General features: G+C 43.2%; 1 protein-coding gene across 1 annotated transcript in view; it reads left to right on the forward strand.

Annotated features, from left to right (window-relative positions):
* CHD9 (chromodomain helicase DNA binding protein 9) overlaps positions 1-24,120 on the forward strand; it is a 318,355-nt gene that overhangs the window by 232,352 nt on the left and 61,883 nt on the right. Inside the window, 7 exon segments of the mRNA XM_077458469.1 lie at positions 6,031-6,226; positions 7,284-7,451; positions 9,263-9,442; positions 9,671-9,781; positions 10,010-10,206; positions 10,371-10,570; positions 22,868-23,027. Of these exon segments, the coding sequence (XP_077314595.1) occupies positions 6,031-6,226; positions 7,284-7,451; positions 9,263-9,442; positions 9,671-9,781; positions 10,010-10,206; positions 10,371-10,570; positions 22,868-23,027 (1,212 nt within the window).

The following is a 24,120-nucleotide window of genomic DNA, read 5'->3' on the forward strand; positions in this document are numbered from 1 at the left end:
CTGGGGTGGTCTTTAAGGGAGTACTTCATGCAAAAAAAAAAAAAAAAATCATGAAGTCCTCCATGAAATTCATATTGGTGGTTGTGGGGGTCTGAGGGCAGGAGGCTATTGTGAATTTTTTTTTTTTTATCCAAATAAACCGATCTCAGCATGGCAGGTCACCCAGTCATAGAAACTATGGCTGTATCCTTTTCAGGATGCACATGATAAAAGGATCATTCTGTTATGTGAAAAATGAACAGTTGCTGAGAGAATTTATAATAGAGTAATACTAAGTACAGCAAGTGCCTAGTATTTCTTTAGATTTAAACCTAAATGAGCCAATTATTGCAGGTGATGCTTAAAAATGCAACATTACTTGTAAAGAACAGGCTACGAATGACTCACTTAAGCTGCCTAAAAGAATGTAGCTTAGGGAAACAAAAATGTTTGTTGTTCTGTCAGCTCTCTTGTCTGGCCTGATGTGTTTGTTACGATGATAGGACACTGGTGAGCACCCCATTATACAGAAGGCGTAGTGTGGCTGAAGGCCCAGAACCTGGAGATTAGGATCTGCTGGAAGTTTTATTTTGTGGTTGGTTACCTCTGATGGTTAGAGGCTTGTCAGAGAGCATATCACTGGTTTATGATCATACCACTTCATAATTAGCAACTGTGTAAAGATCTGAGATGTTATCCACTTTCTTGAGGAGTATTTTATGCTTCTGTGATTTTGTGTTTACGCAAATGTGAAGCTAGAAGTCCATTTTTATATGCATCTAAACTCAAAATCAAAAATCTAATCTAAACCAATTAGTAATACCGTAAAGAATAAAAAAAAAAAAAAAAAATTAAATGTTGCAGTTAAAAAAAATTGCCGTTAATTTTTCATAAGGAGCCTGCAGAGAGCATTGCAATGTCCAGCTCCTGCAGACTCTCAGGATGCCTGTCTTCTCGTACCTCATACGGGCTGAGCGCAGGAAGATTAATGGTCTATGAGGACTCGCCAGCATCCTCGCGGCTCATTAAAAACTACAAGCCATCAGCCACAATGACTGGTGGTACTTAAAGGCATTCATTTCACAGGAACCTCTGAATGAACGACACGGCCGGAGCCCCACACATCCATGCTGGTTTTCAAATACTGACAGCGGGTGTGGGGAGAAGATCCCTGACCCGCTATCACAGGGAAAGGCTGCAGATGCTACAGCTGGAACATGTAACCTGTTCCAAAAGTGAACTTCTCTTTTAAACACTTCAGCACCAGAAGGATTTACCCCCTTAATGATCAGGCCATTTTTTGCGATACGGCACTGCGTTGCTTTAACCACTTAAGGACTGCCTCACGCCGATATACGTCGGCAGAATGGCACGGCTGGGCACAGGCATGTACAGGTAGGTTGCCTTTTAAGAGCCCAGCCGTGGGTCGCTCGCTCGCTGGCGGCAGCGCACTCGCGACCCAGTCCCGAGCTCCGTGGCCGCAGGACCCGCGGACCCGATTGCCGTCAGTGTCCCGCAATCGGGTCACAGAGCTGAAGAACGAGGGGAGGTAAGTGTAAACCCTTCCCTTCCTAGTGAGGCTGTCACTAATCGTCTGTTCCCTGTCATAGGGAAAGACGATCAGTGACGTCACACGCCAAGCCACGTCCCCTACAGTAAAAACACACACACACTTAACCCCTACACTGCCCCCTAGTGGTTAACCCCTTCACTGCCAGTGGCATTTTTACAGTAATCGGCACATTTTTTATCGCACTGATCACTGTATTAATGCCAATGGTCCCAAAAATGTGTCAAAATTTTCTGACGTGTCCGCCATAATGTCGCAGTCACAATAAAAATCGCTGATCGCCGCCATTACTAGTGAAAAAAGAATATTAATAAAAATACCATAAAACTATCCCCTATTTTGAAGACGCTAAAACTTTTGCGCAAACCAATCAATAAATGCTTATTGCGATTTTTTTTTTTTTTTTTTAACAAAAATATGTAGAATACGTATCGGCCTAAACTGAGGAAAAAAAATGTTTTTTTTATATATTTTTGGGGGATATTTATTATAGAAAAAAGTAAAAAATATTGATTTTTTTTTCAAACTTGTCGCTCTATTTTTGTTTATAGCGCAAAAAATAAAAACTGCAGAGGTGATCAAATACCACCAAAAGAAAGCTCTATTTGTGCGAAAAAAAGGACGCCAATTTTGTTTGGGAGCCACGTCGCATGATTGCGCAATTGTCAGCTAAAACGACGCAGTGCCAAATCGCAAAAAGGGGCCTGGTCCTTTAGCTGAAAAATGGTCCGGGGCTTAAGTGGTTAACCGACAATTGCGTGGTAATGCGACATTGTACACAAACAAAATTTATGTCCTCTTTTCCCCACAAATAGAGCTTTCTTTTGGTGGTATCTGATCACCTCTGCGGTTTTTACTTTTTGTACTATCAACAAAAAAATTCTGACAATTTTTTTACTTTTTGCTATAATAAATCTCTTCCCCCCCCCCACAAAAAAATTTTCTCTATCAGTTTAGGCCAATATGTATTCTTCTACATTTTTTTCGGTAAAAATCTCAATAAGCGTATATTGATTGGTTTGTTATAAAAGTTATCGCATCTACAAAATAGGGGATATATTTATGGCATTTTTATGATATATATATATATATATATATATATATATATTTTTTTTTACTAGTAATGGCGATGATCAGCGTTTTTTTTTTTTTTTTTTTGCGTGGCTGCCACACTGTGGCAGACAGTTTCGGTTTTTGGACCAGTGAGATTTATGCAGCGATCTGTGCTAAAAATAGCCATAATTGCTGTATAAATGACACGGGCGGGTAAAGGGGCTAACACTAGGGGGAGATCAAGGGGTTAAGTGTTCCCTGGGAGGTGTTTTTAACTGTGGGGGGGTCAGACTTCTCTTCTCCCCTGTCAGAACGGGAATCTGTTTGTTTACATTGACAGATCCCCGTTCTGGCTCTCTGTGGAGTGATGGTGGGTGGCTGGTGGACATTGCGGCCGCTGACCACATGTAACAACACCGGCATCGCGCCTCCTATTGCTCTTAAAGTGGCCGACATACACCTACTGTGATTTGCGCAGCCGTGCCAACCTGCCGCAGTATAATGATGGCAGCTGGTCGGCAAGCAGTTAGGCCCCTTTGACATGGGCAGATAAAATTCAGCTTTTGGCTGCAGATATGTTAAGTTATCTACCGCACTCAAACTCGCACAATGCTTTCCTATGGCCCTATTCAGACACTGCATTTAGCGACGGTTTCGTGCAGTTAGAAAAAAAAATTGTGACTGCTTCCAGGACCGAATTTAGCGCAGCTATCTGCCCATAACCGCAGGTAATCGCAGTGTACTATTTCACAGCTAAACGCAGCCACATGTAAATGCTGATAATCGGAATGCAAATGATCGCTGTGCCTGGAGTCTTGGAATTTCAAAATAGCAAAACATGCTTTTAACAGCAGCAGAACAGCCGTCCTTTGCCCTTTGTGAAAGAGGCCTTAAGATCACGGACAGGTAAATAAATAATAATTTTTAGGAATGTTATTTCCCCAATGTCAGGAATGGCACTAGGCTATCAGCGCTCAACCACTCATGGGAAATATAATTGATGTAGTTAAAAAAAAAATAAATAACACATAGAATAAAAAAAGACCATGATGCAGACCAAAATCGGGGGGGTCTTTATGAGCAGATAGCCCTTATAACTAGACAAAGGGAACCGATGACCTAGGGGTGCTGCTGCCAAAAAAACAGGGACTGGGACTCCATCTGTAAAACAAAGAGAGGGAAAGGGAGGGAGACAGGATGACCACTCTGGTGTAGTAAGTTTCAACAAGGTTTAATTACAAGAAAAGTAAAAAATGAATATTCATAATAAAACACACACGGGAGAGAGTGAGCTTGTGGTAGAGGCACACAGTCCTGAATGGGTGGATGATGAGATGCTCCAGGCACAAAGTCCAGATCTCTGTACCATTGTAACATGTAACTCGGTAACATTGTTGCTGACCAAGTACATACCTTCTCAGAAACTGTATTGCCTGATGTCATTGGCCTCTTTCAGCAGGATAATACACTTTGCCACACTGCAAAATGGTAAACAATGTCTGAGGAACACAACAAAGCCTCCTAAAGCACAGTTCTCCGTTCTAGAAGGCAAGGGATGGTAATTCTATATCACACACTGCATGGCATAGAACAGGACCAGAGTGTAATCTGAGACCCGAGTGAAAGGAATGGACTCATCCCCCTCTATGCAGTCTCACTGGGAAACATGCTGAGACTGTCATTCACCTTCTGTGTGTTGAATTGGGGGGGGGGGGGGGGGGAACATCTCCCAGGATTGTGTGGTTGTCGGCATAACTATTTAGAAGTGACTCATGCAAATAGCAGAGGGAGGAGACGGCACATAGGAACCACACTAGGTGCTTTGGAATGAGTCAAGTACACACTATAGAGGGATATGTGTTGTTTATTTTTCATTTTAGAGTTATTTCTTTTATTCAGTTTTAAATGTGATTAAGGGTATCTGGTGAAAGATGTTAATCTATAAAGCCTGTATAAAATAGTATTCCCATTAAGTTCCTTAGTTCCCTACTCTATCTGCTATACCTGTCAGTATTTTGTAATCTCTAATACTGAAGAATGTGCCATACTAGTCAGTGTCTTCAAACAAGTAACAAATTTGTTAACAATGGAGATTGGTTTGGGCAACAGCGAAAGTGTAGTTTTCAAGTTGATAATTCGTTAATCAGTAACTACCAATGACTTTTTATACTAAAGACAACAGGTGGAGGTTTGTTTGACAAAAGCTTTAAATAAATGTTCACGTTTTGAATTGGATGAGCATGCAGGCCTAGAGAGAAGGGAGAGGAGATACCAGCAATAACAACTGGTCTAGAAACGCCCACCCAGCCCTATAATTTCTTCCCATCTGTTATGAGCAAATATAGATGCCAGAAATGTGTATACAGAAACTTCGAATTTCAAATATTAACACAGATGACCATTTAGATCAAACTGATCTTTTTCATTTACTTTGTTTACTTGTATATCTAAAAATAATTCAATAATAATCAGTATATTTTCTTTCTGTGTTAGAAATCCCTGCAATTTATATCCAGACAAATATCCATGCAGTTCCAAAAATACTTCTTTCTTTGCTGTATGCTGCAACAATGTGTGCGGCCCCTGCTGTGCTTCAAAAGAAATAAAAGCTCTTGTGCCCCCTGGCATGGGGGGGGGGGGGGGGAGAAAGGGAAGAAAAAAAAATCTCCCCATTGATTGGTGTATATGGAGATGGGATGTTTTCCTTACTAAAATAGTCATTAGAATACTTTTTCTCCTCATTGTGTTTTTCAGCAGGTGAACTGGTGAGGAGACCCTCCATCAGTTCACTTGGGCAGAAGCAGCGGCCTCAGAAGATGCTGTGAGCACATATTGGGAATGGATTTTTCTTGGGATCCCAAACATGAACAATGCTAATTCTTTCTTTATTCTTTTCTGTAATTCTTTCTTATTCCACTGTATGTTGCATACTCTGGATTATTGTCTTATTCAGTCGTCTCTGTATATCTATGCTATCTGTTAATAAAAACCTTTCTAAAAGAAAAATTGAAGGGAGCTAGGCAGAAATGTGTTGATCATACAATGCTTGCACCCATTCAGATGCAGCTGCTGTTTGGGTATTTGACAGCTGGTGGGGCTGGCTGTCAAAATAAAATGGCTACGGCAGGGCAGGTCCGTGCGTCAGCTCTGTGTAGCATGGATGGAGAAATCTGTTCGATTTTATCTGTTCAGCATTATACATTTTTATATATATATATATAAACTAGCTTTACAAAGAATTAAAGCTCAATAAGGCATATCTTACCTGACTGTTTTCCTCTGAAATTGACTTACATGTAGCTTGATGAAGTCAGTCTAGTGCGCTGATGGCAATCTGTAGTCCTTACAGGTGCTTTTTATACTTCCATACTTACTGATCTACTATCAACAGTTAATCATTCTGCTCCTTATCTCCTGTTTCCTTGCAGATATCTGTACGAACGCATAGATGGGCGAGTTCGAGGAAACCTCCGGCAAGCTGCTATTGATCGCTTCAGTAAGCCAGATTCAGATCGCTTTGTGTTCTTGCTTTGCACCAGGGCAGGTGGTCTGGGAATTAACTTGACTGCTGCTGACACCTGTATCATATTCGACTCTGACTGGAACCCACAGAATGACCTCCAGGTCAGTAGAAATGTTGACATCAGTGATTTTCTAAAAACCGCAGACTATGTAGCTAGGAAACCTTGTCTCTTTATTGTTTTTGCTAAATGCAGTTCGACCAAAAGATAATGAGAACGTTGGTTGAGCAATGGCAATCAGGCACTTAAGACTGAACTCCAGTCAGAGAAAAAGAAATGCAGTTTTATATTCATTCATGAACCATTAAATGTGTGTTTTTACATTGAACCACCTGGACCCGTACTGATATCGGTCTCCTGTAATTCCAAGTACAAGGGTACATAGATTGAGGGTGAGCTCTGATTCAACTATTTTCACACTTTTCTTCTTCTAGAAGTGTGAATATTAAAAGGAGGCATAGATGTGTAACCTCCTCAATGTTCTTTTACTTCTTTAGCATGGTATCACAGTCTGTGCTTTTGTACTGGACCAGGCTGTGTTGGTCAGTTGTAGTTTAGTCTGCCGGGAGGTCCAGCATCTGATTGGGCTGTCTGCAAAGGTGTCTGCATCAGAAGAATGTCTAAACGGAATGTTCTATCCTTTAACAGGTTAAGCAGTTGGCATAAATATTACTCCTGTGTGTTTAGTTGTGTGCCTGGAGTTCAGCTTTAGGCTAAAGCTTGGTACTGAAAATTGGCTGGTCCAGCAGAAACTGTCTGACTTTCCGTCCATGTGTACAGCAATCTTTCTGACAGAAGCCGGTCTAATGACCAGCTTTTGTCGAGGGATATGCTGGAAAACCAGCATCACTCAGCGCTTGCAGCCAATGACCGAGTGCTGATCTGTGTATTCTGGTTGGGGGCAGGGGGTAATCCCCCTGTCAGAATACAATAGCATGGGGGGATTACCACACCAACATCAGTCGTGTTGGTACGGTGGTCTGTCATTTTTTTTTTTCTATTCAACCAGTTGGGTTGGAAAAAAAAAAAAAAAACTTGCACTGGGTACTGGGCTTTAGATTTTATATATATATTTTTTTACTTAGATAAAGAAAGTTCTAGAGTGACAAATGATGTTTGTTTTCCTACTCTATAATAAATCATGTGGTTTTTTTTCGCAGGCACAAGCCAGATGTCATAGAATTGGTCAGAACAAGGCTGTGAAGGTTTACAGACTAATAACAAGAAATTCTTATGAACGGGAGATGTTTGACCGAGCCAGCCTTAAGTTGGGTTTAGACAAAGCTGTGCTACAGAGCATGAGTGGAAGAGAAAACAGTGTTGGTGGAGTAAGTTATTTTCATTAAAGACCTGCTTTATTCCCTAAAATAAATTGCATTCCTGTATCCATTTCCCTTAGTAGAGCACTGGAGGACACATTAAACTTCTACAGTATATTAACTGCATAATAGAGGTAGGCAAAGCTGTCTCTCACCTTAAGTTATACTCATACTACCCATGCTTATTCTACTCCATGTTTATTGTTTCATTTTTTTGATCCATTGTGTCATTTTAGTTTAGTTAATTTCTACGTTTTTAGAGTCCCACTCTGGGATTGTGTTTTTGTCTGAGATGCATTAAGAGATTATACCGACAGTGTATCCATTATTTAACTTGCTATATTAGGCACACCAGACATACTTATTATTTAAAAGCACTACATTCCTGCAGTCATAACTTGATGTGTTGAATGACTAATGAAAGTTCACACTCATGACTTCCTTAGTTGAAAGGTATTGATTATGGGGCTCAAATGCTTCACCCTTTTTCTGAAGACCCTGCAACAAAGTAGTCTTACTCCTGTGGTTGATCCTCTGAATTTTCAACTTCATTTGGCAACTACTATCCAATTACCCGACATCTCAGCATTTAATCGATCCAATAGATAATGGTTTTGAAAGTTTTGGGGAAAGAGCTTTTTGTAAGAAAGTTGTCTTTCTTGCTGGCCATGTTGGGGGTATGCACATTGGTCAAAACCAATGCGCTCTGGGCTAGGCAGTTCAGACAAAGCATGTCTGCCTTAGTTCACATCGGTGTGGTACATTTTAGGTGCCTTTTACATGCATTTTTAGTTGCAATAACATTGACCTATACTGTGTATATTGTGTGTTTTGATGAAAGTGCATGAAATATGAAGCAAGCCGGACAGGTGCAAATAAAAAACAATTAATTATAAAATATCCCCAAGTTCCTCCAGCTGACAGAGGTGCTTGTTATTGCCTCCTAGTAGATGAGAAAAAGCAATAGTATGCAAGGACTGTGGAACAGAGCTCAATATCGGGAGGTTTATGTCTACATTAAAATGGGTCTGACATAGCCTAAAATGTTTCTAAGGTAGCAGCAGTGCTGAAATGCAGGCATTTTTTGCTTAAAGTGGTACTGAACCCAGTCCCCCTTGTATAACTGATATTTGATGTCTCAGCATTCGAGATCCAGTATTGTAGGGGTAAAATGCTTGTTTTTGTCTAGGGTACCATTAAAAAGCACTCTTACTTACCTTATCCCTTACTTCTGGAGGCTCCTTTTCTCTAAGCAACCAGTCCCCCTGGTGCTAAATTCAGCATTCACACTCTGGCATCACCAGCAGTCTTGCATTGTAAGCAGGGTTGAGCTCAGGCATGTTTGGATACTGGTTTGAACCCACCTGAGCTATTCTGCCAAGAAGCTGTCACTGCAGACCGCCAATCAGATATAGCCAGGGCATTCCCGGCCCTGCAGCTGTGTGTATGCATGCCCCTAGTATACACATGTGGATACAATGCAGGGAATGCCTCAGTCGCCTAGTAAATGTCCCTAGATGTCAATTATATTCCCCAGTGACTGGTTAGAGGAAATTGGATTATTTTGTTACGTTTTTTTTTCTTATTCATTTTATGGAAGACAAAAATTCTGCCCCTTTTTTGGGGTCGCCGCTCCATTATTTCCCCCCCCCCCTCCTCTTTCTATATTATGAACTTTATGAGATGAGCTGCTTATTTGGTATTTAGACTTCTGTAGGCCAGGAATGTATTCAAATGTCTACTATGTCTTTAATAAACTGAGAGTGAAAATAATTTTTCTGTGAGTAGAGTACAAAATGTTCTGTATTTTTTCTGGCTAGATTCAGCAGCTCTCAAAGAAAGAGATTGAAGACCTCCTTCGGCGTGGAGCATATGGAGCCATCATGGATGAGGAAGATGAAGGGTCAAAGTTTTGTGAAGAAGATATTGACCAGATTCTTCAGAGGAGGACAAAGACAATCACCATAGAATCTGAAGGCAGAGGTTCAACATTTGCTAAGGTATGGTTGATGCATATATAAAAAATGTTAGCATTTCTTATTTTTTAATATTGTCTTGAGGTGAAACATTGCAAGAATTAAGCCAGTATTTAAATTAAATAAGTATTTTTTATTTTTTCATTATTTTTTTTGTTATCCCTGATAACAACCATATCCTTCATAAAATATATTTGAGTCGTTAAGCAATCATAGTCATTAATCCACTAACTGTTTACTTTTATTCTCTAGGCCAGCTTTGTGGCTTCTGGTAATAGAACTGATATCTCATTGGATGATCCAAATTTCTGGCAGAAGTGGGCAAAAAAGGCTGAAATTGATATTGACTCAGTTAGTGGACGAGTAAGTATAATCTGATAAGGTTTATCGCATACAAATCTTTTTATGGTGTTAGAGAATAATTTAAAAACTGCTGATGGAAAACCAGACTTAAGCTTGGTTCTGTGTTCCAACATATAGTACATTTATTGGGTTGAGATTTTGATATGTTTAGAAAATGGTCATGTACTAGAACCATTACCAATCAACCTTGTAAATGATATTGCAATAAATTTTAATCTTATTTTACAGAACAGTTTGGTTATAGACACACCCAGAGTCCGCAAACAGACCCGGCCCTTTAGTGCCACAAAGGAAGAACTGGAGGAGCTGTCTGAGGCAGGAAGTGAAGGAGATGACAAACCCAAACTGCGAAGACCATATGATCGATCCAACGGCTACGGAAGGACAGAGTGCTTTCGTGTAGAGAAGAATCTTCTCGTATACGGGTAAGATTGTCGTCGTAGAGACTACAAAAGCTTATAATGCAAACATTATAAAAAGCCAGCAGATCGATTACTCAGAGAGAACAGATCACTACACATGAAGTGTATTAAATAGAACATGAATATACAGGTATGAGAATGTAGATGAACCTGTCTGATCTTTCCAGGTGGGGAAGATGGAGAGATATTTTGTCTCATGGTCGTTTCAAGAAGCAGCTAAACGAGCAAGATGTTGAAATCATATGCCGAGCTTTGTTGGCTTACTGTCTAGTGCACTACAGGGGAGATGAGAAAATCAAGAGCTTCATCTGGGACCTCATCACTCCAACAGAAGATGGTCAGACACGAGAGTTACAGAACCATCTTGGTATGTGTGTCTGGAATTCAAAGTTTCCCTAAATTTTTACCAAAAGTTTGCTTTTGTAAAGCAGGTCACAGAAATCTTAAAATGTATAAATTGCCTTGTAGACACTGTGTTGCGTGTCTACAGCTTATAAACATTTGAAGACCTTGTGATGGTGCAAGTGCATAGCAAGGATACCAAATGCTTATTACACACTTATTTTGGTGTCCTGCCTTAACCACTTGACCTCCGGAAGATTTACCCTTCCTGACGAGGCAATTTTTTCCGATACGGCACTGCGTTACTTTAACTGATAATTGCGCGGTCATGCAAGGCTGTACCCAAATAAAAATAGAGCTTCCTTTTGGTGGTATTTGATCACCTCTGCATTTTTTTTTTTATGCGCTATAAACAAAAAAAGACTGACAATTTTAGGGGGGGGGACCCCTATTTTTCTTTCTGCTATAAAACAAATCCAATAAAAAAAATGATCAAAATCAAATGTATTCATCAATTCAGTCCAATATGTATTCTGCTACATATTTTTGATTCCCAATAAGCGTATATTGATTTTTCGCAAAATATATAGCGTCTACAATCTGAAATATATATTATGGAATTTTTATTTTTTTTACTAGTAATGGCGTCGATCAGCAAGACTACGATATTGCGGCGGACAAATCGGGCACTAAGCCCAGGTTCACACCGAGCTGCGGGAATGAAGCTGTGCGAGTTCACTCCCGCATGTTAGTCCCGATTTCGGCTGCGATTTCAGAGACATCTGTGCGGGTTTCTGCACAAATGTCAATGGAAATCACACCCTGAAATCTCAAAAAGTAGTACAGAAACGACTTTTTGAAATTGGTTTGGCGATTAGGACGATGCCCTTGCCGCCGATTTGACATGTCAGATTGCATGTTAAATGGTACCAATGTAAACCAGGGCTAACGGACACTTTTTTGGGAACCAGTGACACTAATACAGTGATCAGTGCTACAAATATGCACTCTCATTGCACTGGCTGGGAAGAGGTTAACATCAGGGGCAATCAAAGGGGTGAATGTGTGCCTAGTTAGTGTTTTTGTGCAGTGTGGAAGGTGCTTTTACCAGGGGAAGACATGGATCCTAGTCCCTGCTTTGCAAGAACACAGGATCCATGCCTTCCCTACTGACAAAACAGCAATCTGTGTTGTTTACATAGACTGCCATTCTGCCTCTGTGCCAAATGATCAGCAGGTTCCGGCGGACGTCGAGTCTGTAATACCCACATATCAGCTCCAGCTGTGTATAATCAAAGCGGGAGCTGGCCGCTGCCGGTGCACTCCCTGCACAGGTATGTGATCCAGTGCAGCAGTGCCACCTCGCTGCCATGTATGTTATACAGTCGGAAAGTGGTTAATATATTCATTGCAAACCTGAAGATACAAGTCAACATTTCATACAGTCTTGAAGACCAGAAATAATTAGATAATAATCATTCTTGCATTAAGTCATAGGTGTACCATAGAGTCCATGATGAACTGAAGAAACAAACATTTAAGTCGGGATAATTTGCTGTAAATGGGTGTGCAATCAATATGGAAATTCATAGGAGTTGGAACATCGCATTTCTTTTAACAGTATTTGAAGAAAACTTGCAAGCTAAGATTTTGATATGTGTAATTTGCCTGATATTTTGGAAGATCCTATTTAATATTTCCTATAAACTTAATTTAAGTACTTTGGAAACCAGTCTATTGTTTATAGCTGCAATTTGTCCTCCAGGTAGGTGTTTACCTATAAAGACTCATATTTTCTGTGTTTTGCAATAGAGATTTCTATCTTTGTACAACAATATGTTGGTAGCAGTGTTTTTTTGTATGCAAACTAGAATAAATGTGGCCTGACATGAAAAGATAGCTTGCCAAGAGCAATGAGAGATTCCCTCAGGTCATTGGAGCTTTGGGAATGGCTGAGATTAAATAAAGCCTGTTGGTAGGGAGGTTTTAGGCTTAGATCACATCTGTGTGGGGCATGTTAGGTGCGTTACCATTGACCTATATATGATGTGCGTTTTGTTGAGCGTGAATACAAGACTTTTTTTTTTTTTTTTTTTTTTTTTTTTAGTTAGTGGTTGGTTTGAAGCCCCATCACCTTGCTAAGCCTTGTTGCCCAAGACTGTTTCTGACAGCTTAAAAGATCATTCCTGGATTTCAGATCTTTCTTGTTTAATATATTACTGTTGAAGTTTGCAATGCAAAGGTGTTAAGTGTAAACCATCATAGGTATATTTAAAATTCACACAACATTAAATAATCCAAAGGGCTGTAGCTTAAAAAGGGAGATCCGAGGAGTTAAAGGCCCAAGTAAGGAAGTGAACCTGTATATAACATGTAATGTATAATGAATGTCCTCTCAGTAAGGGAATATAATATGTTGACTAGAAAACTTTTCGAAGTAATGTAACATAAAGAAATTGGCTGGAAGAATCACTGAAGGTTATGCAAAAAAACAGTACAGGCAAAAGTCATGCTTACTGGACTGTCTGAAAGGTGGAGGAGAGAGGAAGCAAAAAAGAAAGACCAAAGGCCCTGAATGGGAATACAAGGCCAGGTAAAGAAAAGGGGGGGGGTGATAGGGGGGGGGGCTGAAAAAAGTAGGCAGGAGATGCTATGTAGAGATGGGAGGGGTAAGTAAATTCCTTTACCCGAGGTGCATAACACACTATCACTCCGTAAAATGGATTAAAAAATTCCAAAATGTAATGCTCTGTGATTGGGTTATGAGTAATCTCTCCACTTGGTCCATCGTTGTACCTTTTTAGGCAAGTTTTAACTTCCTGGCATTTCAGTGAGGGGGACATTCAGGAGTGTACAATAATTTGTTTAGTGGCAAAACAATTAAGCCAATTATTTTGCTATTTTTCAATTTGTTGTCTGGATTGGCTACTTCAATAAGGTTCCAACTGGATCCTTTCATAAATTGCAATGGAGGACCGCGTTTATTAGGAAGTAAACTCTAATCCATAACTTCCGTGCCTTGGGGATGTCCACTGTATCATGTAACATTGTTCCATGGCCCGTAAAACAAAGATGAGAGCTCCCGGGAACATATTTGAAAATTTCAGCATAGAGTCTGGTCGGGTATCAACGCATTAAGGCCCCTTTCACATGGGCAGTTCTGCCGCTGTTAAAAGCATGTTTTTTTTATTTTGATGTCCCAAGATTCCAGGCACAGCAATCATTTGCACTTGTACATTGCAATTATCTGCGTTTACTTGCATTTACATGCTGTGGTGGAATATTCTTGCCACTTTTTATGTGCTTCCTGTTTTTTCTTTCCTTGTTGCTGCTGCTATCCACAGGTGAAATGGTATACTGTGATTACCTGCAGATAGCTGCAATAAATCGGTCCTGGATGCAGTCAAAGTTATTTTTTCTACCTGCACCAAACCCCATGTAACCGTTGCTAAATGCAGTGTATGAATGGGGCCATAGGAAAGCATTGTTTGCGTTTAGGTGCGGTAGATAACTACATCTATCCGCAGCTAAAAGCTGAATTCTATCTGCCCGTGTGAAAGGGGCCTTATACTTTATAGGAGTTTTCCAAAGCTAAAACATTCCCAGAGCTAGTAGCCGTGGAAGAACAAATATCTTTCCAGTCTTCCTCTGGGATAGGAATGCCCAACTCCTTCTCAAAGTGAAGCATGCATTTCACTTTTTGATGGGTTTTAGGAGAATTAAGGGAGACATATAAATATTAAATAGGGCCTGAGGAGGGAGGATTAGCGTGGCGTTTGCTTTCAAACCACATGAGAACGATTGAGGTTGTTGTATGTGATAAGTGCAGTAATGGAATGCCGAATTTGTATATAACAAAATGGTTCTCATGGGGGAGCTTCATCATTTTCTACAAACTAACCAAATTGTTTAATACTGTTGGAGGTAAGGAGGGGCTTTCAAATCCCAGGGTAAATAATGGGTGGATCTCAGATCTTTAAAAAAAACAGCTATGAGTGAAACATGGAGGATAAAATTGTAGTAGCCCCTGTATGTCATGACCTGTTTCATTTTATGTATACAATGAAGACCCTGGCAGTGAAGTGGCCTTAAAGAGGAAGTAAACTGATGAGTTTACTTCCTCCTTCATTCCCTGCAAAGGCAAAGCATAATGGACTACTATGCATCGCATAGTAGTCCATTATGTGTCACTTACCTGACACAGGAGCCAGCGATGTCACTGCTGTCCCCTGTAGTCCGGCGCATCCATCTTCTCGGTGGGGTCTCGCTGCTCCGTCGCTGTCATTCGGCGAAGCCGCGATGACGTCACTCCCGCGCATGCACACAGGAGCCGACACGCGCGGAATCTTCGTCGTTGAGGATGCCGCGCTCAGTGCGCCTACGCGCCGCTATCTACGGCGCATGCGCCGTAGACAGCAGTGCCTGTCTTTCGGCAAATATCTCCTAAACCGTGTAGGTTTAGGAGATATTTCTTGGACCTACAGGTAAGCCTTAATCTAGGCTTACCTGTAGGTCAAAGTGTGTTGTAAGGGTTTACAACCACTTTAAGTACACTATCTGCATGGAGTTGGCGTGTGCTCCCTGTGTATCTATTTCTCTTTCGTTCACTGACTGACACAGCTCCTTTATTCTTGACTATATGTGAAAAAACAGAACTTTACAGTTCTGCCCAGGGGGCAGTCCGTCCAGTAACATCCTCTCAGATTGCTTTCTGCAACTCAGTTTTTTTTTCGGCCTAGTGAAGGAGATGGACCTAGGCTCCCTGCGGGACCATTGGCCCGTGTATTTTTTCTGCAGAAGTTTGCCTTTTGCGCAAGATTACGATCCTGTGATCTGCTATCAACAGCCGGCTGGGTGACAGGCTGGATACCCTTATCCTTGTAGTCTCCCAAGCTTGGCCATTGAGCATGTGCAGATCAGAGCTCCACGCTGGGTCGGCCACGACATGCCCCTCAGGCTCCAGGCCTGTGAGCGCAATGCTCCAGGGCACACATATGACCGGGCTACTGATGTCTGCGTCACAGTGTGCTGGGCCAGCAGCCACCCCGTACTGATCGGAGAGTGGGTCTGTGATGGAATGTCCCCAGCTCGTCCGGAATGGTAAGTACAGCTCTCCCTGCCTCGGTGGGGCTGAGCAGCTGGGCATTCCCTGGGAGGTAGATTAGGGGGTCCCTCTCCTCCCTCTCTTCTCTCCCTGTCCCTATCCCTATGGGGGATGCTGCATGGGCTGCTGAGTGATGTGTGTGCCACATAGACAGGGACCCCCTGGGGGGGTCTCTCACCTTGGGTGGGTGGCTGTGCCCTGGGTGTCTGTTGTCTCTCCCCTGGGTGTCTGGAGGTCTGTTCATGCTGATCGCTGTAGAGATTTCTGTCACCGTTTTCCCTGCCTTTTTTCACTGTCCCTATCTGCATGCAGTTTGGCGACCATGTTTGGTGTGACCAGGGAGAAGCATGGTCAGGGACCATTTTACTGTAGTTTGGTGGCCATTTTCTCTGTGATTATGTCCTTTATACTGGACGCCCGGCTGCCATTTTTGTAGCCCAGCGAGGTTTTTATGCCCTGTGCTGGTCCCTGAGGCTCAGAACAGCGTGGTTTCTTCACTCAGATACCTGGGAGATGACACAGGGCACAGGCACTACTAGCTGAACGGCGCAGAACTTGGTCAGGGTGGTGAGTCCTTCAGTGGGGGTCCCTCAGCATGCAGCAACTAGGAGGGTGGGACTATACACCTCTCCTAAATCCCCAACAGGTGGCAGACAGGGTGGGTCAGCATGGCTTCAGAAACGTATGTTTCTTCTCCCTAACTCTCTGCAATGCAACAGGCTCGCCTGTAAACAGTGCAGCACCTTTGGACGCCTTGTTGGTGATCCTGAAAACGTTTGTTGCCAGGGTGGAGGCGGTGTGCGAGCACAAAGGTGGTAGAAAGCGGCCCCTGCCCCCCATCCTCCGGGAAGAGCTCTGACGCAGACTCAGGCCCCGCAGTAACTGGTGGCCCCTGCTCTGTCATTTTAGATGACGCTGACCAGGACCGATCGGACAATGAGGATGAGTCCCTGTCTGGGTCCGCACAAGAAATGCGCTAGTTGGAGCATTTATCACAGCTGTGCGTAATACCCTGAAGATGAGGATACAGCAGGTCCTTCTGCTGCAGTAACAGTCCCTTTTGGGTCCCGTAAGCCAGCCTGTACACCTAAGGTGTTTCTGTATCTGACTTATTTCGATAAGTTCATTTACAGGAATGGGGGCGACCGCAACTGACCTTTTTGGTCCCAAAAAGCATGGTGGTGCATTGCCCCCTTGAGAAGAGCCTTCCTAAATAATGGTCAGCTCCTCCAGTCGTGGACCCCCCTGTATCCAGGTTAAATAAAAGTAACCACAATCCCGGTAGAAGGGGCTCCTGTGTTTAAGGACCCCACGGGCAGGAACTGAGGCAGTGGCCCGTTCCCTATTTACGGTTGGGGGGTCAGCAATACGACCAATACTGACCACAGCACTTGTCGCAGACACGGCTCATGTGTAAGGTAAAGTCTACAGGTTTGGAAATATCAGTTTGTAAATGGATAGAAAACTGGCTAAAAGACAGAATTCAGAGAGTAGTGGTTAATGATTCTTACTCTGAGTGGTCTAAGGTTATCAGTGGTGTACCCCAAGGTTCAGTGTTATTGGATCTGGGATCAAAAGTAACATTTCCGTCTTTGCAGATGACACCAAGCTATGCAGTGGAATAACGTCCTTACAGGATGTCTCCAATTTACAAGCCGACCTCAATGCTCTGTCTAATTGGGCGACTGTGGCAGATGAGGTTTCATTTTGAGAAATGTAAAGTAATGCACTTGGGGGCTAAGAATATGCATGCATCATACATGCTAGGGGGAGTACAACTGGGGGAATCCATAGTGGAGAAGGATCTGGGGGTCTTGGTAGATCATAAGCTCAATAATAGCATGCAATGCCAAGCTGCGGTTTCCAAAGCAAACAAAGTCCTTTCCTGTATTAAGAGAGGTATGCACTTCCGAGAGAGAGATATCATTTTGCCCCTGTTCAAATCATTAGTAAGACCTCATCTGGAATATGCAGTTCAGTTTTGGGCACCAGTTCTCAAAAAGGATATCGGAACTGGAGAAAGTGCAGAGAAAGGCAACCAAACTGATAAAAGGCATGGAGGAACTCAGCTATGAGGAAAGATTAGAGGAACTGAATTTATTCACTCTTGATTTTATCTCCAAATACGGAAAGGTTTCTTCACAGTAAGAGCTGTGAAAATGTGGAATAGACTTCCTGCAGAGGTTGTTATGGCCTGCTCAGTTGATTGCTTTAAGAAAGGCCTGTATTATTTCCTAAGTGTACATAATATAACTGGGTACTAACATTTATAGGTAAAGTTGACCCAGGGAAAATCCGATTGCCTCTCGGGGGATCAGGAAGGAATTTTTTCCCCTGCTTTAGCAAATTGGATCATGCTCTGCTGGGGTTTTTTGCCTTCCTCTGGATCAACTGTGGGTATAGAATTAGGTATATGGGCTAGTATGATATTCTAATATATATATATATATATATATATATATATATATATATATATTATTTCTTTTTTTCTTGTGGTTGAACTGGATGGACTTGTGTCTTTTTTCAACCTGACTAACTATGTAACTATGTAACTTACTGAATGGGCAAAACTTTTGGAGAAGCAGCAGGCTACTCCCGTCTGCGTGGAACTAGCAGACCAGTTAGTGCACGATCTTAAGTACATTTGGAACGTGGCTCTGTATACGCTATGCAGGGTTTCAGTGTCAGCAGTGGTGCTGAGGCGCATGATTTGGCTGAAATGCTGGTCGATGGACCAGGCATTTGAAAAAGCCTTGACGGCTCTACCCTTCCTTGTTGAGCGGCTCTTTGGAACCTCGTTGGATGACATTATTAAGAATGTCACAGGTGGGAAGAGTACCTTGCTCCCACAGGCCAGGAAGACTAAGGAGCCACTCTGCAGGCAGAGGCTCTCAATTTCCGCTCAAAAGAGGTTTTTTCCGTCCGTGACTTCAGATAAATGCTCCCAGTCCAACAGGACGGCCCTTGAGGACGAAAGTGTCCCTGGAACCGCAAGCCTAACAAACCCGCGAGAAGAGTGCTACCGCATGAAGGTTTGCCTATGACGGGCGGGGGGGTCGCCTTCGGGGGTTTGCAGCCCGGTGGGCCTCTTGGCTGTCTGACCAATGGGTCTGCAAACTGATTTCCTTGGCTACAAGATAGACTTCCTCTCTTGGCCACCAAAAATGTCTTCCCTTCCAGCATACCCTTACTCCCGGCTCGCTGGGAGGCCCCATAGGGGCAGTATGGGACCTGCTAAGCCACAGGGTGATTATGTCTGTTCCGGTGTTGGAAAGGTTCCAGAGGTTCTACTCCAATCTGTTTGTAGTCCCCAAAGAAGGGAGGGGTACGTCCAATCTTGGACCTAAAAGCCTCAGTTGCTTTAAGTACAGAGGCTCAGTGTGGAATCAGTTCAGTCAGTAGTCGCTGCACTTCATCAAGGAGACTCCCTGGCGTCTTTGGACATCCAGGATGCATACCTGCACATACCCATATGCCTCAGGCACCAGAGGGTTCTGCGAAATGCAGTGGAGGAAGCCCACAACCAGTTTGTGGCTTTCCCTTTTTGACTTGGCTTCAGCACCCCGAGTCCTTACCAAGGTATTGACTTCAATTTTGGCATTGTTGAGACAACGCGGGATCACAATCACAAGTTACCGGGACGACCTCCTTCTGAGAGCAGCTTCCGCCTCAGAATTAAAGGAGGATGTGGCGATCACCATGCAAACCCTGCAGGAATTTGGGTGGCTGTTGAACCTAAAATACAGATTCAGTGCTGGAGTACCTAGGCTTACCGCTGGACTCCATTGAAGCGAAAGTTTTCTCCCTTCAGACAAACTGTAGACTCTCAGAACCGCGGTAAAACTATCACTGAACTGCAGGTGGTCGTCGCTGTGTTTTCTGCATGCGAGTTATGGGCCTCATGGTGAACCCCCTTGAGGCTGTACCGTACACCCACTTTCACACCAGAGTCTTGTAGAAGGAGATATTAACACAATGGGACATATCTCCGTTATCCCTGGTTCGGCAGATTCAGATGAGCCAGTCAGTCAGGGACTCCTTGCTTTGGTAGCCGAGGTCCCCGTCACTTTGGTCCGGGAAGTCGTTCCTACCTCTGCATTGAACTGTGATCACATCAGACGCCAGCCTGACTGGCTGGGGTGGAGTACTGGGAGCACAGTAGACCCAGGGTCTCTGGTCGGGTGAGGAACCCAAGTTGCCGATCAATATGCTTGAACTCCGAGCGATCAGGCTTTGCCTCTCCACATAGTCGATGAGACTACGAGGGCGTCCAATCAGGATCCAGTCAGACAACGCCACGGCGGGGGCATATGTCAACCATCAAGGAGGAACAACTAGCTCGGCTGCAGCACGGGAGGTCGCTCACATCCTTCAGTGGACAGAGAGACAGGTAGTGGCCTTGTCGGCAATTACATCCCGGGAGTAGAAAACTGACAGTCGGACTACCCAAGTTTCCAGATGCTGGGCCCAGGAGAAGGGGCGTTGCATCCAGAGATGTTCAGGCTACTGTGCCTGCGGTGGGGCACACCAGACGTGGATCTCCTGGCTTCCCATCTCAATGGGAAGGGGCAGAGATTCGTATCCAGGATAAGAGATCCTTGGGCAGACACGACAATCATGCTGGTGGCTCCATGGGATCAGTACCGACTGATCTACGACTTTCCTCCACTAAAACTACTACCACGTATGCTCTGCAGAGTGGAGGCCGAGGGGGTTCCAGTAATGCTAATGCCCCAGATTGGCCTTGGCGTCCCTGACGCGCCGACCTATTACACCTGGTTGCTCCCTGGCGAATGCTGTTGTGAGAGGACCTTCTGTGTCAAGGTCCGATTCTCCATCTTGTTTAACCATAGCTGATTTTAACGGCATGGCTGTTGAGAGCCAAATGCTAAGGTACCGAGGCCTATCGGACTCGGTGATCACAACTATGTTGAGAGCACGGAAATCTTCTCAGAAGATATACCCTCCTACCTGGAAGGCATACATCTGTGTGAGGAGAAAGGATGGCATCCGTGCACCTATTCAATTTCCAGGATCCTGCTGTTTCTACAGCGAGGAGTAGACCAGAAGTTGTCTTTAAGCACCATGAAAGGACCAATATCGGCCTTGGCTGTCTTTTTTCAGTGACCCCTGGCATCTCACTTTCTAGTGAGCACTGTTGTTCAGGGGGTCCGACTTGTAATTCCTTCGGTGTGTCCACCGTTACCCCGTGGGATCTGAACCTGGTGTTATCAGCGCTTCAGAAACTGCCGTTTGAGAACATCAGAGGAATTCCCTTGTGACTCTTTCTCAGAAAATGGTCTTTCTAGTGGCTATTACATTGGCCAGGAGGGTTTTGGAACTGGCAGCCTTGTCTTGCAAGTCACCCTATATGGTTACCCTTAAGGATAAGGTGGTGTTGCGTCCAGAACCTTCCTTTCTGCTGAAGTTGGTTTCGGCATTCCACATCAATGAAGATTTTGTGTTACCATCTATGTGTCCTAAACCGACACATCCTAAGAGGTGGTCCTTTATTCCCTGGATGTGGTCAGGGCTATAAGGATATATTTGTCTGCCGCGGCTCCCCTTCGGGAGTTAGATCTCTGTTTGTTTCGGTAGCTGGTTTGTAAAACGGGTATGGCGGTCTAGTCGACCACCGTTTCCAGGTGAATCAGACAGATGTGGTACAGGCCTGTGCCTTGAAGGGGCAGGTGCTCCCCTTTCCTGCCATGGCACATTTCACCAGGACAATTGGGGCCTCTTGGGCTTCCGACATCGAGTGTCAGTCGCTCTGGTGTGTAAGGTGGCGATTTAGTCGCCCGTTCACACTTTTACCAAATTCTACAGAGTGGATGTAAGCGCATCTGATGCCTGCTTTGGCTGCAAAGTTTTTCTACAGAGTAGATGTAAGCACATTGTCTGATGCCTGCTTTGCCGCAAAGTTTGCGGACGGCTGTGTTAATGTTGCAATTCTGCACTACATTTTCTGTTTAAAGAAAATACAGTTACCTTTGAGTATAATGCACTGTTGCATTATTACCGCAAGTTCTGATGTGGTTAGATTAGGTGGTGACTCCCTTGTTAGGGCGCACTTCTGATTGGGGGTGAAGTTCTGTTATGCTGTTTCCCACCCCTCGTTATGATACTGCTTGGCGACGTTCCAATGGTCAAGATTAAAGGAGCTGTGTCAGTCAGTGAATGAAAGACAAAATAGGATTTTTGTACTCATCATAAAATCCTTTTCTCTGAAGTTCGCTGACTGACACAGCACCCTCCCCTCCTATTGATTTACGTTATACTGCTTGTTGACATACTGAGCTGCAGGAAGCAGGCTGAGGGGATGTTTCTGGAGGGACCACCCCCTGGGCAGAACTGTAAAGTTCTATTTTTTTCACATGTATTACATGTTCTGCCCAGTCCACTCCTGAAGGCGGTGTAACAACCCTATGGTCAAGAATAATGGAGCTGTGTCAGTCAGTGAAAGTCAGAGAAAAGGATTTTACAGTGAGTACAAAAATCCTATTTTTGTTTGTCTGGTTATTTTTATTTCTTCTCAAATACATGTTGATAGATGAATTCCTCTTCCTTGTACTGGAATGGGGGCTGTGTGCTTTGTACTCTGTTGTGTAATGTATAAGGCCACATGCACACAGGAGGCAGAAAAAAAAAGCCCAACTGCTACCGCATTCAGGCATGTGAAGTGCTTGGGTATTCATTTCAATAGGCAGAATGGCCAATGAAATGAATAAACGCCCAAGCGCTTGACAAACTTAAACTCGCCTGCACACATTTGTAAAAATACGGCTTTAGGCACATATTTGACACTGCTTGTCTCCTGCAAGAAGAAAGGCCTTTAGAAGTGCTGCACAAACACCCAGTGTGCACGAGGCCTAATAAGCTGCTACTAAAGAAATTCAGGTTGTATAATTCTACTTAATACACTTGTCTTTTATTGGTAATCACTCTATTTGTAATACATTTCTTTTTAATGGTTTGGTAATTATGTGATTGCTGATAAAAGGCTAAATAATTAACATGCAACTAAAATTGCTGGTGTAATTCAGTTATATGCCATTCAAAGTTCAGTAATTCATGTTCATAATCTTTACATTTCCTATTAGTAGAAAATAAATTGGTGTTTATAAGTAGACCTTATAGAATTGGACCATTTGCAGAGATTTATATGATCCACTTTGAAATATGTAGAACTTTAAAAAAATGCTCTTCTCCAAAATGCAGGCTTGTCTGCTCCAGTACCACGGGGAAGAAAAGGGAAGAAAGTGAAATCCCAGACTAGTACCTTTGACATCCACAAGGCTGAATGGTTGCGGAAATATAACCCAGAGCATCTACTGCAGGATGATGGGTACAAAAAGCACTTAAAACATCACTGCAACAAGTAAGTCCAAGTTCCAATATTTATTATTCTACTTTAAAGAGAACCTGTCTACAGAATACAGTTTATCCGACTCCTTGTGTATAAAATGTTACTTTTTAAAGCGATATTAACCACTTCAGCCCCGGACCATTTTGCTGGCCAAAGGCCAGACCACTTTTTGCGATTCGGCACTGGGTCGCTTTAACTGACAATTGCGCGGTCATGCGACGTGGCTCCCAAACAAAATTGACGTCCTTTTTTTACCACAAATAGAGCTTTCTTTTGGTGGTATTTGATCACCCCTGCTTTTTTTATTTTTTGCGCTATAAACAAAAATAGAGCGACAATTTTGAAAAAAACGCATTATTTTTTACTTTTTTGTTATAATAAATATCCCCCAAAAATATATAAAAAAACTTTTTTTTTTACCTCAGTTTAGGCCGTTTAGGTATTCTTCTACATATTTTTGGTAAAAAAAAATCGCAATAAGCGATTGATTGGTTCGCGCAAAAGTTATAGCGTTTACAAAATAGGGGATAGTTTTATGGCATTTTTATTAATAATTTTTTTTTTTTTTACTAGTAATGGCGGGGATCAGCAATTTTTATTGTGACTGCGACAATTATGGCGGACACATCGGACATTTTTGACACATTTTTGGGACCATTGTCGTTTATACAGCAATCACTGCTATTTAAATGCAGTGATTCCTGTGTAAATGACATTGGCAGTGAAGGGGTTAACCAGTGGGTGGCAGTGTAGGGGTTAAGTGTTCCTAGGGGTGTGTTACTAACTGTTGGGGGCTGGGCTTTCATTTAGTGAACACTGATCTCTGCTCCACTCACATGGAGCAGAGATCAGCGTCACTAGTTGCTAGGCAGAACGGGGAGATGCTGTTTACAATGGCATCTCTCTGTTCAGCCGCCCCGAGAGACAATCGCGGGTATGCCCGTGACGATCGAGTCCGCGGGACCCACGATCGGACTCACGGGGGTCCCGACTGGCACGTGAGCATGGCACCGCCGGCGCGCTCGCGATGGCAGGGCGGTAAGTTTAAAGGGTCGTATAGGTACGCCCATTTGCCTGCCCGTGCCATTCTGCCGACGTACATCGG

Source organism: Lithobates pipiens, unplaced genomic scaffold (genome assembly GCF_037356315.1).
Source record: "Lithobates pipiens isolate NorthernLeopardFrog02 unplaced genomic scaffold, aLitPip1_a1.2 Scaffold_10, whole genome shotgun sequence".
NCBI lineage: Eukaryota > Metazoa > Chordata > Amphibia > Anura > Ranidae > Lithobates > Lithobates pipiens.